General features: G+C 47.7%; 1 protein-coding gene across 1 annotated transcript in view; it reads right to left on the reverse strand.

The window, feature by feature from the left end:
* The window catches only part of JMJD4 (jumonji domain containing 4), a 176,496-nt gene that overhangs the window by 137,162 nt on the left and 21,991 nt on the right, over positions 1 to 17,343 (reverse strand). Inside the window, exon 2 of the mRNA XM_078662476.1 lies at positions 884 to 1,049. Coding sequence (XP_078518602.1) covers positions 884 to 1,049 — 166 coding nt within the window. The remainder of the gene's footprint in view (positions 1 to 883; positions 1,050 to 17,343) is intronic.

Raw genomic sequence — 17,343 nt, forward strand, 5'->3', positions numbered from 1 at the left:
CACTATCCACGGGTGGGGTGGCTCTCTACCCTCCTAACTTTCATGGTGTTTCTTCGAAGTCCACTGGGAAGGGTACTTGAACTTTAAAACTTCAACCGTGAATTCCCCATAGAATTGTACAGCGCACGCAGTGGTGTTCCCAAACTGCACCCATCCTCCGTGGGGTCCCTACTTACTCACCTTCTGTGGTTCCTTGAGGTCCCAGCGATTCTGCATCCTCTAAACACTGTCTTGACTCGAGTTGTGGTTCTTATATCACTATTTTAGTATATGGTTTGGTCTACCCCTGGAGCCCACTGTGTATTAGTACTATTTACTATTGTTTCTGTGCTACAATATTGTGTGCTTTGGAAGTATCTTCGTGTAGAAGATACTGTTACGTACTAGAGAGTGTTATATCAATAAATACATATTTTCTTCTCACAGTGACATAATGGTTCCCCTCAAGAACATTGTACCTCAACTTCTAATTAACACTGCTCATATGGCCCTGACCTATGTAACCCCATTCCCATCTACATCATTTGCATCTCCTTAGGAAGAGGTGTGGCGCCGCGGCCAGGGCGACTGACGCTGGAATCTGGGGACCACGGTTCGATCCCCGGCTCCGGCGGCAGGTTAGCCCAGCACCATGTGACTCTGGGCAATAGCTCGCTTAATCTTCCCGACGGCCCCCAGCGCCTAGAGACCTTTACGGGTGATTGTGCGCTTTACAAATGTGGACTTTACTTTACTTTACTCTACTGCCCACACACGTGTGATAGTGACATTCCACAGTAAATTTCATCCCTATCAAAAAATGCAATTGATTATTTTACAGCATTTTAAAAACTAAGTCCACAAAAAGTGCAAGTCTCAAAAAACTTTTCCTTAAAATCTTCACCTGAACATGTGCCAGTCCTTGAGGTAGAGACAACCCTTGGGAGAACAGTAGTTGTTTTGAATATAGTCTTTCCAATAACTAATAAATTCTGCAAGCTGCATCTGCTCTTTTGGATTGGAGTTGTACTCTTTGACGTCACAGTTTGCAACGGGAACTACCACTTCTCCTGAAACAGAAGTATTTAGAAGGGTGTTTATGAAAGAGAGACACAATGTGACATGAAACATATTTAGGTATTCAAAAGTCTCAAATCTTACTACAAAACTTGTAGTCGAAACTTCTACAATCAAAAATCAAAACTAGTTTAGGTGACTGCTAACAAAGGACCAATTTGCATCACCGATATGAGTACAGTGGGACTTCTGATGCAGCTGAAATGCTTTAAGGATCTCTATGTGACACATAAACTGATTTTGAGACATTTCAATTAATAAATGAATAAGCGTGAACCATCTATTTGTTAAAGAGACATGAGAAATAAACGTGAGAAACATGGTTACTGCATCATAAAAGGATGCAGATGATTGTAGGATAGATTAAATCATATTCATTTAAATAAGATAGGTTTATATTTTATTTATCAGCCTTAGCCTAATTATTTTAACATGTAATAGAATGGTAAAGTGTTGTACTCATGTGTTATAATGTTCTTAACTGTCCTCTGGAGATACTAGAATTGTGTAAAGAATTAATTAAATAAAACATAAATAAGTTAACTTTGTGTGTGTTATTGAGGGTTTTCCATTCTGAATTCCATCTTCTGTATATGTGAAAATTGGGCACCAAATGAGAAAAACAAAAAGTGGTGCTACACAGTCATGTTGAGTGTAAGCCTTCTGAAACCCTTAGACAATACTCTTCATGTATGTGCTAATATAGAACACTTGAAACAAGATTACATTTTATCATTTGAAATAACTGTACACGTTGGCACTTTGAAATTGCAGTAAAATGGCATAGTTACATCAAATCATTGCAACATAGTTTTTCTCTGAATGCTTATAAGCTGAAATAGGCTAATAGAATATTGCTTTACCTCTATGAAATGTATATTTGGCTACTTTAATCCTGTATAATCTTAAATTGACTATATTCTAGGCCTGCATTTTACTATTCTGTACTGTTTTATACTTGTGAGAAGCTTTCTCAAACTTACATTGTGAAGCAAAACTATTGCTTCCTAGACAGAGTTCTCACTCACTAAGAAGGACATTTTGCAACAAAAGTTGATACTTTGGGATCATTTGCTATGAGAAAATATCCTCTTGAACTATCATGTCTGATTCTAAAGGATCATTGATTGGAGGTTCATGTTTACCAGTTGACCTACAAAATACGCAATCAGTACCACCTCTTTCTATAATATGTTTCTTCCTTTATGTCGCATGACAATCATCTTATATGAACTGACCAATGTACTGAGTGGTATGACACAATGAAGTGACCAAGGAGTTGTCACCCCGAAACTAGAAGAGTATATTATACATTATCTGATGAAGGAGGGGGTGTGATATTGGTCGGTTTGGTTCTGTTAGTCGGACGGATTCAAGAGAGACTGCTCTTGGCTTTCTAGCAACTCTTTCTGTTCATGCTCATCCCTTATGGACTTTGCTTGCTCCCTCCATTTGGACTGATGCATATGCTGTGTGTGCCATTTATGGACCAGTCAAAAAATAGAAAGGAGGTCTCCTTACTGTTCCAGTTTAGGGACAAGGAGAGAAATCAAAGCAAAAGGAGGGAGTCCCTATGTTCCACAACTTTGGGAAAAATGTGTCAGTACCACTCTTTTAGAAGCACACAGACCCTACACATTACAGAACCACAGTTTAAAAAATAATTTGCTGAATAATGCAAGTTAAGGTTAAAAACAGCAATAGTTGTTGCACACTTGTTTTTAACCTTAACTCTTATGTATTAACTGGTGTATATTAATAACTGTTGTTTTTATATTAATTTTTGTGTAATTATCATTGTTGTTTTTATCTATTGGGTTCTTCCTGTATCATTTTCTGAACACTGTGAGCACGAAGAGTGCTAAGGAATATATGATATTTTTAATAAATTGTACGATCAGTTCTAACCTTAAGTAATTTTGTACTTGCATTATTCAGGAAAATATTTTTTAAACTGTGGTTCTGTAATGTGTAGGGTCTGTGTGCTTCTAAAAGAGTGGTACTGACACATTTCTCCCAAAGTTGTGGAACATAGGGACTCCCTCCTTTTGCTTTGCTGCCATTTATGGACTCCTTTTTCGATGGGACACTGAACATGAGCTGTCATGGTTCATGTCCTCACAGAACTCTCCTAATCCTTTTGTCACCTTATTGCAATCCCAACTAACTAGACTATTCTGTACTCTGTGGCAAATACATGCTTATTAATTAATAATGTGATGCCCTTAAATTGAAATCTTCGATCAACTAAATTTTAACTAGAAATCTTAGTCTATGGTTTATCAGGTCTTTCCTTTTAAATTTGATTGTGCATTCTGAATTTGTTTATTAATGCCACGGGGAGAGATCAGCTCAAAGAAATCTCCGAAAATTATGTACTAATGTTATTGTTTTGTATAGGCCTACCAGAATTATTGGTTTACATGATTTTGGTCTGCATAAACTTCTTCAGAAGGTTCAGACTTGCAATAATAATCCTTTACCTGTATACTCTGGTTCCGAGAGTTATATACATGAACTTAATTATTAGCTTGTGAATCGGACATCCAATTCCTGATCCACACTGGATATCTGGAAATTGGATCCTTATATCCAACCCCTCATTGGAACAAAACAAGATCCATTGGAGGATCAAGTGAGTCACATCAAATAGATAAGATAAAAGAAAAAAAAGAGCCCCGTTTCAGCTGGAACACTTCTAAACTTGTTGAAACATATCTTTTGGACTACAGACACCGCGTACCTGAGCCCTTCACAGGACCACAGGCACCAGGGGCTACCGCGGCAGGAGCCGTCTCACTGCATCACGCCCGCCGGCGCTAAAGCTGATCTCAGGCTACCGCAGCGCGGGAGACCGCGTCACTGAGCCCTCCACAGGACCACAGGCACCAGGGGCTACCGCGGCAGGAGCCGCCTCCCCGCATCGCGTCCGCCGGCGCTAAAGCTGATCTCGGGCTCCCGCAGCACAGGAGACTGCGTCACTGAGCCCTCCACAGGACCACAGGCACCAGGGGCTACTGCAGCAGGAGCCGCCTCACCGCATCGCGCCCGCCGACGCTAAAGCTGATCTCGGGCTCCCACAGCGCGGGAGACCGCGTCACTGAGCCCTCCACAGGTCCATAGGCACCAGGGGCTACCGCGGCAGGAGCCGCCTCACCGCATCGCGCCCGCCGCTGCTAAAGCTGATCTCGGGCTCCCGCAGGACGGGAGACCGTGTCACTGAGCCCTCCACAGGAATCCGGGGCTACCGCAGCAGGAGCCGCCTCACCGCATCGCGCCCGCCGGCACTAAAGCTGATCTCGGGCTCCAGCAGCGCAGGAGACCGCGTCACTGAGCCCTCCACAGGACCACAGGCACCAGGGGCTACCACGGCAGGAGCCGCCTGTAGGAAGGTGGCTACCTGACTATGGTTACCCCAGATTTTTTGCCTGTGTTTAGCTGGTTTTTTGACTTAGTTGACCTGGTTCCCTGCTAATCAGGGCCCCAGGCCATCTGCTCTCTCTGTAAAATGGATTCCATGTACCCTAGGTACATACCACAATTGGAAATGGACTCCTTGTCAGCCCCTGTATAATGCACTATAGGTGCCCAGGGCATAGGGGCCACCAAGGCCTACCAGGGGCTGCAGCGTATCTTTTGCCACCCCTGGCTGGTTCTTAAATTGACACAACTGGCTGATCACTCAGCTGGGGTAAGGTGGTGTAATCACCCCTTGCTTAGATATAGTATACCTATATCTAAACCTATATCTGGACACATATAAACCTGTGAGCCACTCCTATGGAAGGCCTCATCAATCCTGGAGGCAGAGTGCTTGGTTTTATGTGAGATGGAGCTCTAGCATGAGCTGAGCCTGTCTGCAGCCGTCGGGAACAACTCACTAAGCTGTTTCAGGATAACGCCATACCATATACTCTTAAGTGCCTTATAATCCTCGCGGTTATATAGCAACTTTGGTTTGGCTTTATCAAAACATGTCGTGTAAGGTGTCATACGATTTGGAATACTATCCCCTCGCCAGTTCTGGCGACGGGGATAGCATTCCACCCCTCTAGAGGGGTAAGACATGTTACTTTACTTAAATGCGGTTAATTTCTAAAAGGACCTTAGATCCACAAAATGGATGCCTCTGCCACAGACAAGAGTCTGACCCCCTGAAGCTGACCGAAACTCAGCCAAATGGGGCCTGGACAAAGGGTTTCCTGTCGCAGGGAGGTGTTACACCCCCTCAGACAGGAGATAGTGGATTGTAGCAGGGAGGTTTGAAAGAAACCAGACACTGCTTGGGGCGCACAAGGCTGCCCCTTGCATAATCCGGCCAAACCGGTTCTGGGGCACTCCAGCCCTCGTGCCAGGGCGGCCTGGATCAAAGGAAAGGGGTGTCTCCACCCCCTTCCTGGGTCCCACCCATAGGAGGGGACCTAGCAGGTAATCCAGCCCCCCAGATTCGAATAAGAGTGGGAGCAGTGCCAAGACACTTCAGATTATCCTGATGAAACATAAGAAACGAAACTCTGGACCCTTCGACATCCTACTCGACGTAGAAGCCCGAAGAATCTCCCTTGTGGTCAAGGAGTGACCACCCTGTGCAAACAGGCACCATCCAGCCATCGACGTCTGCTTTGTTGCAGTTCCCGCCAGAACTCGAGCGACAGAGATCGACGAGATCAAGCTTGCCTGCCTTCCAACAGCCCGATCCACAGTCCCTGCAGAGCTGAGACCCGTGGAGGCGACCGGAAGCGTGGGGCACGCCATCTTGAAAAGACCACGAGACGCTGACCGTGCAGCCCACGAGTGACCCTCGAAGCTGTACACCGGGGTTTGAGAAGCCCCCACCCTGAGCCACTCTTGCACCGAAGCTCACCCCTCTACACTCACCGAGTGCTGCGTGGGGCCCTTCTGCTACTTTTGGCTCAACGCGTTGGCCCGGTCACTTGCCAGCCGGCTAGTGGCCCCTGTGCCGACGAACTTTGAAATTCGACCTGCGAATCTGGTTGCTCCAGATCCGCACTAGCTCCCCTGAAAAGGAGCCCCCACTCTGACCCTCCTGGTTCGAGTGAGAAGCAATCTCCCGGTTCCGCGTGGATTGCTCTTGCCAAGTGTTGTTTGCTCCAAACTTGAAGCCGACTGCGCCGACGGTGAGAGCCCTCGTGGGACAGATCGTGACCCGCTCCTGGACGTCGCAGATGCCCCAGAGCCCACGTGACAGCGGAGAGAAGCTCCTCGACGACCACCTGATTGCGCCCGACATTGCCTGGTTCCGTCCTGGTTCCACCCTGGTCACTGCTGAGTGACCCAGACTCTGTCCCCTCTGCTTTCAGGTACTTTTCGACTTGAGTCCACCCTTGGACTCCACCGGACACTTCTCTTTCACCCCGCCTGCAGCCCTTTCAGCTTCAAGCACCAAGAGCCTGCGTGACGAAACCCGACTCAACTTCGACCCTGTGCACCCGCTTCCTGTGGGTGAGGTAACTTTGCTCCGCCGGTGTTCCCACACTGGTACACATCTCTAGGGTCTGTGTCTTAAGTTTTGTTCCTCTAGGTTCAGCGGAAGTGTCCTTAAACTTTAACTTTACAACTTTCACGCACCATTGGTTAACATTGGTGCATGCGTGCGCTTTCTGCACTGCACCCGAATCCCGCGGGCTTTTCCCGACTTCAGCACTGCTTGTCCTGACTGCTCCCAGCGATTCCCTAGGCCCTAGGCCTAACCACTGTTCGATTGGTATCTCTTATACCACTTGTTTAGTATATGGTTTGAGTGGCCCCCCGCCCTCATCCATATTTGTGCAACTTTGTATGTTTAAACTGTGCTTTTGATTTAACGCTTGTGCCCCTTTATTCATAAAGAATACTGGGGATTGTTTTTAGTAATAAATACATATATTTTTATAATATATACTTGTGTGGTGTCCTTTCATTTGATATTACAGGATTGTATGTGGTAAAACAGCTCGCTTAACACGACCTCTTAAGTTAAGCCTTTAGGCTGCTTAGTCCATGCTACCCCTAGGATAGCTTGTCTAATAAGGTTGACTTACAACCAGACACCATAAGGGATTGTTTGGTCTGATATCAGGTGGTTCCAGAATTGGAAACATCACCTATCAGGCCAACTTCTCACATTGGTGAGCAGCGGTGCGGATTTGAGCTTGCTGTTGTTTTACCATTGCAATCTTTTATCAAATTGAAAGATCACATCAAGTACCTCTAGGTACATATAAATCAAAAACTTAGCATATTAAGTTCTACTGAATTTAGTAGTTGTAGATTAAAGGGATTAGCACACCCTGACTACAACTCACTAGCAAGGTACAGTAGGAAAACACTTAGTGTAGGTAAGTGCACCACTTACACCACACTAGAGTCATGTCTGACACAGGAAAAGCCTCAGGGTCTGCTCCTGTGACAGTTGACCTTACCAAGGCAACTTCCAGCTATGACAAATTAACCCGAAAGGACTTGATTGCCTTGTGCATCTCAAGAGGGTTAAAAAGGGGCAGAAGTCCCACCTGTCCTATCCTGATAGCCATTCTAGAACAGGATGACTTAGAGAAGGCGAATGAAGTTCTCTTAGAGTCAGGAGATGGAGTGAACCCCCCTGTAACTGATACCACTCCAGAGGAGGAAGAAGAAGAGGAGGAAGAGGAGGAGGATGGTTCAGACATAGATGAACCTGAAGATCAGGAGCTAGGGGTTAACCAAGGTAAAGTTGCCAGGCTTAGCCAGGCCAACTTAGACCTACTGGGAAATGGAGGGGGCCAGCACCTCCCCAGATCCTACCATGTCATTCTCCCAGGCAACAGAAGAGTGAGATCTCCCTCAGGGGACTCTCATATTTCTAGTGCCTCAAGAGAATCTCAGAGAGGTATGACTGCCTCTCAGAAGCTAGAGCATAGGGCCAGAATGAGGGCTGTCAAACTCCAAATAGAGAGGGAGGAGGTAGCCTTGGCTCAAGCTAGACTTGCCTTGGCAAGAGAGCAAAAATTGTGTGGCTTAGATGCCACTGGTGGCAGCAATATTCCTAAAGAGAAACCCAGGTCCTATGATAGTAGAAACCTGACAAAGATTGTGCCCCCCTACAAGGAAGGGGATGACATCCACAAGTGGATAACTGCTCTTGAGAGAGCCTGCATGGTACAGCAGGTTCCTGAGGAACAGTGGGCAGCAATCTTATGGTACTCCTTTTCAGAGAAAGGGAGAGATAAGCTCCTCACTGTCAGACATGAGGATGCAAACAATTACAAAGTCCTGAAGAGTGTCCTAATAGATGGGTTTGGCTTAACCACTGAACAGTACAGGTTGAAGTTCAGAGACACCCAGAAGACACAGACTCAGGACTGGACTGATTTTGTTGATTGTGCAACTAAGGCTCTGGAGGGTTGGCTACATGGCAGCAAAGTACATGACTTTACAGGATTGTATAATTTGATTATGAGGGAGCAGATCCTAAGTAATTGTCAGAACCAGCTCTTACACCAGCACCTGGTGGACTCTGATCTGACCTCTCCCCAAGAATTGGGAAAGAAGGCAGACAAGTGGGTCAGAACCAGGATTAGGCCTAAGAATCAGGACAGTAACCAGAAGAAGGAGTCTACCAAGCCTCAAGATAAGGGTGGGGATAAAAATTAAGAAAAGACTTCCCCAGGGCCCCAAAACTCCAAGAATGGGGGTGGGTCCCAAGACACTTCTTCAACAGAGAAAAAGCCCTATTGCCATGTCTGTAAGCAGGTTGGGCATTACAAAACAGACAACTGTTGTCCCAAGAATGGCAATAAAGAGAATATACCTCCAAAGCCAGCTCCAACACCTCCTGTTACTGTCAGCAGTAATCCCCCAGGAAGTGGGAGCACACCCAGGAATCTGGGTGGGTTTACTTTTGGAGCCCAGGAGGACCCTGACCTATCCAGGTCCCCATCCCCAAATAATCTTGTTTATGAGACTGGCATGGGGTTTGCCAACTTCTCTGATTGCCCAAATACTTTGAGCAAATATAGACAAGAACCCATCATCAATGGTTTGAGAGTTGAAGCTTTTAGAGACACAGGGGCTAGCATCACCATGGTGGCTGATGGCATAGTCCCCTCTAAACAACTTTTACCTGGTGCCACATACCAGGTAATAAACATTGATGGCATCCAAACAAATCATCCCATGGCAGTAGTAAGTCTCAGCTGGGGAGGTGTCACTGGCCCAAAGAGAGTGGCAGTGTCATCAAACTTGCCTGTGGACTGTCTACTGGGTAATGATTTAGAAATCTCAGCCTGGGCTGAGGTTGAACAGGAAACCCATTCTAGAATGGTGAATTCCAATGGAAAGGTTAGTGGGGCTGTAATGGCTACAGCCCCAATTCAAGATGTCCTTCCTGAAAAGGTTGGTAGGGCTGAGAAACTCTCTGCCCCATCTTTAGCAAAAGCTCTTCCTGAACAGAATAGCAAAGCTGTTACGATAACAGCAGAAACCCAAACTGAGTCTCCTCCTGAAAAGGTTGGTGGGGCTGTGATGGCCACAGCCCAAACTCAAACTGATATGTGTGTTGTGAAGCCTGAAATGATGGATAACTCCACACAAACTGAGAGCATGGAGGAGGAAGAGAAATCTCCCCCTCACCAGACTTTAGGACAGGATCAGCCTCCTCAGGGAACTGATCTTACCCCTGATGAAGGAACTGCCCCAGAGGTGGTTGGGCCTAGCCTGACAGAACCTCTGATATCAGTGGACCCTTCTCAGGTGGGACCAGTCTGCAGCAGGTAACCTGCCCCTCTCTCCCTTGCCTTAGCCAGCCCAGGGCTGCAGAGGACAAGAAGGACAGTGAGACCCAGAGGGCCCCCTGTCAAATAAAGCACCCCCATCAACAGATTAGGGGCACCAAAACTAGTAGCCCTAGTGAGGTGAAAACTTTAAAAACTCCTGGGGGAGCCCCCTTAAAGGTAGTTAGGGACCTCCCACAGATGGATTCTGTTGGGCACAGCCAAACCTGGGACCCAAAGGGCCCAAACCTGAACTGTCCCTCCAGCAAGCCAAACAGAGGGACCCAGCCTCCAGCTTTAGGTAGCCAGAGGTTGACCCTGAGAGCACAGTGCAACTCAGTTAAAGAAAGAAAGGCACACATGGTGGAAGATAATTGGAGGAAGCTAAGCCCTAAATTAGTAGAGCCTCAATTCAATACTCCATATCCAAACCAGCCTTTAACTTTGCATAAACACACCCAAGGTAGTGATTCCCTATGGTGGAGACCCTCTAATACCCCAAGGGTGAGGGACTGCTTAGTGGACCATGAGACAGGGGGTACCCATGCTAGTGCAGGTACTTCCTTATATGGCCACTCAGGCAATATAGGCTTACCTGGCCAAGGATAGCCTTATCTCCTTTCGTTTGGGGGGGGTTGTGTAGGAAGGTGGCTACCTGACTATGGTTACCCCAGATTTTTTGCCTGTGTTTAGCTGGTTTTTTGACTTAGTTGACCTGGTTCCCTGCTAATCAGGGCCCCAGGCCATCTGCTCTCTCTGTAAAATGGATTCCATGTACCCTAGGTACATACCACAATTGGAAATGGACTCCTTGTCAGCCCCTGTATAATGCACTATAGGTGCCCAGGGCATAGGGGCCACCAAGGCCTACCAGGGGCTGCAGCGTATCTTTTGCCACCCCTGGCTGGTTCTTAAATTGACACAACTGGCTGATCACTCAGCTGGGGTAAGGTGGTGTAATCACCCCTTGCTTAGATATAGTATACCTATATCTAAACCTATATCTGGACACATATAAACCTGTGAGCCACTCCTATGGAAGGCCTCATCAATCCTGGAGGCAGAGTGCTTAGTTTTATGTGAGATGGAGCTCTAGCATGAGCTGAGCCTGTCTGCAGCCGTCGGGAACAACTCCCTAAGCTGTTTCAGGATAACGCCATACCATATACTCTTAAGTGCCTTATAATCCTCGCGGTTATATAGCAACTTTGGTTTGGCTTTATCAAAACATGTCGTGTAAGGTGTCATACGATTTGGAATACTATCCCCTCGCCAGTTCTGGCGACGGGGATAGCATTCCACCCCTCTAGAGGGGTAAGACATGTTACTTTACTTAAATGCGGTTAATTTCTAAAAGGACCTTAGATCCACAAAATGGATGCCTCTGCCACAGACAAGAGTCTGACCCCCTGAAGCTGACCGAAACTCAGCCAAATGGGGCCTGGACAAAGGGTTTCCTGTCGCAGGGAGGTGTTACACCCCCTCAGACAGGAGATAGTGGATTGTAGCAGGGAGGTTTGAAAGAAACCAGACACTGCTTGGGGCGCACAAGGCTGCCCCTTGCATAAGCCGGCCAAACCGGTTCTGGGGCACTCCAGCCCTCGTGCCAGGGCGGCCTGGATCAAAGGAAAGGGGTGTCTCCACCCCCTTCCTGGGTCCCACCCATAGGAGGGGACCTAGCAGGTAATCCAGCCCCCCAGATTCGAATAAGAGTGGGAGCAGTGCCAAGACACTTCAGATTATCCTGATGAAACATAAGAAACGAAACTCTGGACCCTTCGACATCCTACTCGACGTAGAAGCCCGAAGAATCTCCCTTGTGGTCAAGGAGTGACCACCCTGTGCAAACAGGCACCATCCAGCCATCGACGTCTGCTTTGTTGCAGTTCCCGCCGGAACTCGAGCGACAGAGATCGACGAGATCAAGCTTGCCTGCCTTCCAACAGCCCGATCCACAGTCCCTGCAGAGCTGAGACCCGTGGAGGCGACCGGAAGCGTGGGGCACGCCATCTTGGAAAGACCACCAGACGCTGACCGTGCAGCCCACGAGTGACCCTCGAAGCTGTACACCGGGGTTTGAGAAGCCCCCACCCTGAGCCACTCTTGCACCGAAGCTCACCCCTCTACACTCACCGAGTGCTGCGTGGGGCCCTTCTGCTACTTTTGGCTCAACGCGTTGGCCCGGTCACTTGCCAGCCGGCTAGTGGCCCCTGTGCCGACGAACTTTGAAATTCGACCTGCGAATCTGGTTGCTCCAGATCCGCCCTAGCTCCCCTGAAAAGGAGCCCCCACTCTGACCCTCCTGGTTCGAGTGAGAAGCAATCTCCCGGTTCCGCGTGGATTGCTCTTGCCAAGTGTTGTTTGCTCCAAACTTGAAGCCGACTGCGCCGACGGTGAGAGCCCTCGTGGGACAGATCGTGACCCGCTCCTGGACGTCGCAGATGCCCCAGAGCCCACGTGACAGCGGAGAGAAGCTCCTCGACGACCACCTGATTGCACCCGACATTGCCTGGTTCCGTCCTGGTTCCACCCTGGTCACTGCTGAGTGACCCAGACTCTGTCCCCTCTGCTTTCAGGTACTTTTCGACTTGAGTCCACCCTTGGACTCCACCGGACACTTCTCTTTCACCCCGCCTGCAGCCCTTTCAGCTTCAAGCACCAAGAGCCTGCGTGACGAAACCCGACTCAACTTCGACCCTGTGCACCCGCTTCCTGTGGGTGAGGTAACTTTGCTCCGCCGGTGTTCCCACACTGGTACACATCTCTAGGGTCTGTGTCTTAAGTTTTGTTCCTCTAGGTTCAGCGGAAGTGTCCTTAAACTTTAACTTTACAACTTTTACGCACCATTGGTTAACATTGGTGCATGCGTGCGCTTTCTGCACTGCACCCGAATCCCGCTGGCTTTTCCCGACTTCAGCACTGCTTGTCCTGACTGCTCCCAGCGATTCCCTAGGCCCTAGGCCTAACCACTGTTCGATTGGTATCTCTTATACCACTTGTTTAGTATATGGTTTGAGTGGCCCCCCGCCCTCATCCATATTTGTGCAACTTTGTATGTTTAAACTGTGCTTTTGATTTAACGCTTGTGCCCCTTTATTCATAAAGAATACTGGGGATTGTTTTTAGTAATAAATACATATATTTTTATAATATATACTTGTGTGGTGTCCTTTCATTTGATATTACAGGATTGTATGTGGTAAAACAGCTCGCTTAACACGACCTCTTAAGTTAAGCCTTTAGGCTGCTTAGTCCATGCTACCCCTAGGATAGCTTGTCTAATAAGGTTGACTTACAACCAGACACCATAAGGGATTGTTTGGTCTGATATCAGGTGGTTCCAGAATTGGAAACATCACCTATCAGGCCAACTTCTCACATTGGTGAGCAGCGGTGCGGATTTGAGCTTGCTGTTGTTTTACCATTGCAATCTTTTATCAAATTGAAAGATCACATCAAGTACCTCTAGGTACATATAAATCAAAAACTTAGCATATTAAGTTCTACTGAATTTAGTAGTTGTAGATTAAAGGGATTAGCACACCCTGACTACAACTCACTAGCAAGGTACAGTAGGAAAACACTTAGTGTAGGTAAGTGCACCACTTACACCACACTAGAGTCATGTCTGACACAGGAAAAGCCTCAGGGTCTGCTCCTGTGACAGTTGACCTTACCAAGGCAACTTCCAGCTATGACAAATTAACCCGAAAGGACTTGATTGCCTTGTGCATCTCAAGAGGGTTAAAAAGGGGCAGAAGTCCCACCTGTCCTATCCTGATAGCCATTCTAGAACAGGATGACTTAGAGAAGGCGAATGAAGTTCCCTTAGAGTCAGGAGATGGAGTGAACCCCCCTGTAACTGATACCACTCCAGAGGAGGAAGAAGAAGAGGAGGAAGAGGAGGAGGATGGTTCAGACATAGATGAACCTGAAGATCAGGAGCTAGGGGTTAACCAAGGTAAAGTTGCCAGGCTTAGCCAGGCCAACTTAGACCTACTGGGAAATGGAGGGGGCCAGCACCTCCCCAGATCCTACCATGTCATTCTCCCAGGCAACAGAAGAGTGAGATCTCCCTCAGGGGACTCTCATATTTCTAGTGCCTCAAGAGAATCTCAGAGAGGTATGACTGCCTCTCAGAAGCTAGAGCATAGGGCCAGAATGAGGGCTGTCAAACTCCAAATAGAGAGGGAGGAGGTAGCCTTGGCTCAAGCTAGACTTGCCTTGGCAAGAGAGCAAAAATTGTGTGGCTTAGATGCCACTGGTGGCAGCAATATTCCTAAAGAGAAACCCAGGTCCTATGATAGTAGAAACCTGACAAAGATTGTGCCCCCCTACAAGGAAGGGGATGACATCCACAAGTGGATAACTGCTCTTGAGAGAGCCTGCATGGTACAGCAGGTTCCTGAGGAACAGTGGGCAGCAATCTTATGGTACTCCTTTTCAGAGAAAGGGAGAGATAAGCTCCTCACTGTCAGACATGAGGATGCAAACAATTACAAAGTCCTGAAGAGTGTCCTAATAGATGGGTTTGGCTTAACCACTGAACAGTACAGGTTGAAGTTCAGAGACACCCAGAAGACACAGACTCAGGACTGGACTGATTTTGTTGATTGTGCAACTAAGGCTCTGGAGGGTTGGCTACATGGCAGCAAAGTACATGACTTTACAGGATTGTATAATTTGATTATGAGGGAGCAGATCCTAAGTAATTGTCAGAACCAGCTCTTACACCAGCACCTGGTGGACTCTGATCTGACCTCTCCCCAAGAATTGGGAAAGAAGGCAGACAAGTGGGTCAGAACCAGGATTAGGCCTAAGAATCAGGACAGTAACCAGAAGAAGGAGTCTACCAAGCCTCAAGATAAGGGTGGGGATAAAAATTAAGAAAAGACTTCCCCAGGGCCCCAAAACTCCAAGAATGGGGGTGGGTCCCAAGACACTTCTTCAACAGAGAAAAAGCCCTATTGCCATGTCTGTAAGCAGGTTGGGCATTACAAAACAGACAACTGTTGTCCCAAGAATGGCAATAAAGAGAATATACCTCCAAAGCCAGCTCCAACACCTCCTGTTACTGTCAGCAGTAATCCCCCAGGAAGTGGGAGCACACCCAGGAATCTGGGTGGGTTTACTTTTGGAGCCCAGGAGGACCCTGACCTATCCAGGTCCCCATCCCCAAATAATCTTGTTTATGAGACTGGCATGGGGTTTGCCAACTTCTCTGATTGCCCAAATACTTTGAGCAAATATAGACAAGAACCCATCATCAATGGTTTGAGAGTTGAAGCTTTTAGAGACACAGGGACTAGCATCACCATGGTGGCTGATGGCATAGTCCCCTCTAAACAACTTTTACCTGGTGCCACATACCAGGTAATAAACATTGATGGCATCCAAACAAATCATCCCATGGCAGTAGTAAGTCTCAGCTGGGGAGGTGTCACTGGCCCAAAGAGAGTGGCAGTGTCATCAAACTTGCCTGTGGACTGTCTACTGGGTAATGATTTAGAAATCTCAGCCTGGGCTGAGGTTGAACAGGAAACCCATTCTAGAATGGTGAATTCCAATGGAAAGGTTAGTGGGGCTGTAATGGCTACAGCCCCAATTCAAGATGTCCTTCCTGAAAAGGTTGGTAGGGCTGAGAAACTCTCTGCCCCATCTTTAGCAAAAGCTCTTCCTGAACAGAATAGCAAAGCTGTTACGATAACAGCAGAAACCCAAACTGAGTCTCCTCCTGAAAAGGTTGGTGGGGCTGTGATGGCCACAGCCCAAACTCAAACTGATATGTGTGTTGTGAAGCCTGAAATGATGGATAACTCCACACAAACTGAGAGCATGGAGGAGGAAGATAAATCTCCCCCTCACCAGACTTTAGGACAGGATCAGCCTCCTCAGGGAACTGATCTTACCCCTGATGAAGGAACTGCCCCAGAGGTGGTTGGGCCTAGCCTGACAGAACCTCTGATATCAGTGGACCCTTCTCAGGTGGGACCAGTCTGCAGCAGGTAACCTGCCCCTCTCTCCCTTGCCTTAGCCAGCCCAGGGCTGCAGAGGACAAGAAGGACAGTGAGACCCAGAGGGCCCCCTGTCAAATAAAGCACCCCCATCAACAGATTAGGGGCACCAAAACTAGTAGCCCTAGTGAGGTGAAAACTTTAAAAACTCCTGGGGGAGCCCCCTTAAAGGTAGTTAGGGACCTCCCACAGATGGATTCTGTTGGGCACAGCCAAACCTGGGACCCAAAGGGCCCAAACCTGAACTGTCCCTCCAGCAAGCCAAACAGAGGGACCCAGCCTCCAGCTTTAGGTAGCCAGAGGTTGACCCTGAGAGCACAGTGCAACTCAGTTAAAGAAAGAAAGGCACACATGGTGGAAGATAATTGGAGGAAGCTAAGCCCTAAATTAGTAGAGCCTCACTTCAATACTCCATATCCAAACCAGCCTTTAACTTTGCATAAACACACCCAAGGTAGTGATTCCCTATGGTGGAGACCCTCTAATACCCCAAGGGTGAGGGACTGCTTAGTGGACCATGAGACAGGGGGTACCCATGCTAGTGCAGGTACTTCCTTATATGGCCACTCAGGCAATATAGGCTTACCTGGCCAAGGATAGCCTTATCTCCTTTCGTTTGGGGGGGGGTTGTGTAGGAAGGTGGCTACCTGACTATGGTTACCCCAGATTTTTTGCCTGTGTTTAGCTGGTTTTTTGACTTAGTTGACCTGGTTCCCTGCTAATCAGGGCCCCAGGCCATCTGCTCTCTCTGTAAAATGGATTCCATGTACCCTAGGTACATACCACAATTGGAAATGGACTCCTTGTCAGCCCCTGTATAATGCACTATAGGTGCCCAGGGCATAGGGGCCACCAAGGCCTACCAGGGGCTGCAGCGTATCTTTTGCCACCCCTGGCTGGTTCTTAAATTGACACAACTGGCTGATCACTCAGCTGGGGTAAGGTGGTGTAATCACCCCTTGCTTAGATATAGTATACCTATATCTAAACCTATATCTGGACACATATAAACCTGTGAGCCACTCCTATGGAAGGCCTCATCAATCCTGGAGGCAGAGTGCTTGGTTTTATGTGAGATGGAGCTCTAGCATGAGCTGAGCCTGTCTGCAGCCGTCGGGAACAACTCCCTAAGCTGTTTCAGGATAACGCCATACCATATACTCTTAAGTGCCTTATAATCCTCGCGGTTATATAGCAACTTTGGTTTGGCTTTATCAAAACATGTCGTGTAAGGTGTCATACGATTTGGAATACTATCCCCTCGCCAGTTCTGGCGACGGGGATAGCATTCCACCCCTCTAGAGGGGTAAGACATGTTACTTTACTTAAATGCGGTTAATTTCTAAAAGGACCTTAGATCCACAAAATGGATGCCTCTGCCACAGACAAGAGTCTGACCCCCTGAAGCTGACCGAAACTCAGCCAAATGGGGCCTGGACAAAGGGTTTCCTGTCGCAGGGAGGTGTTACACCCCCTCAGACAGGAGATAGTGGATTGTAGCAGGGAGGTTTGAAAGAAACCAG

The sequence above is a fragment of the Lissotriton helveticus genome, chromosome 10, assembly GCF_964261635.1.
Source record: "Lissotriton helveticus chromosome 10, aLisHel1.1, whole genome shotgun sequence".
Lineage (NCBI taxonomy): Eukaryota > Metazoa > Chordata > Amphibia > Caudata > Salamandridae > Lissotriton > Lissotriton helveticus.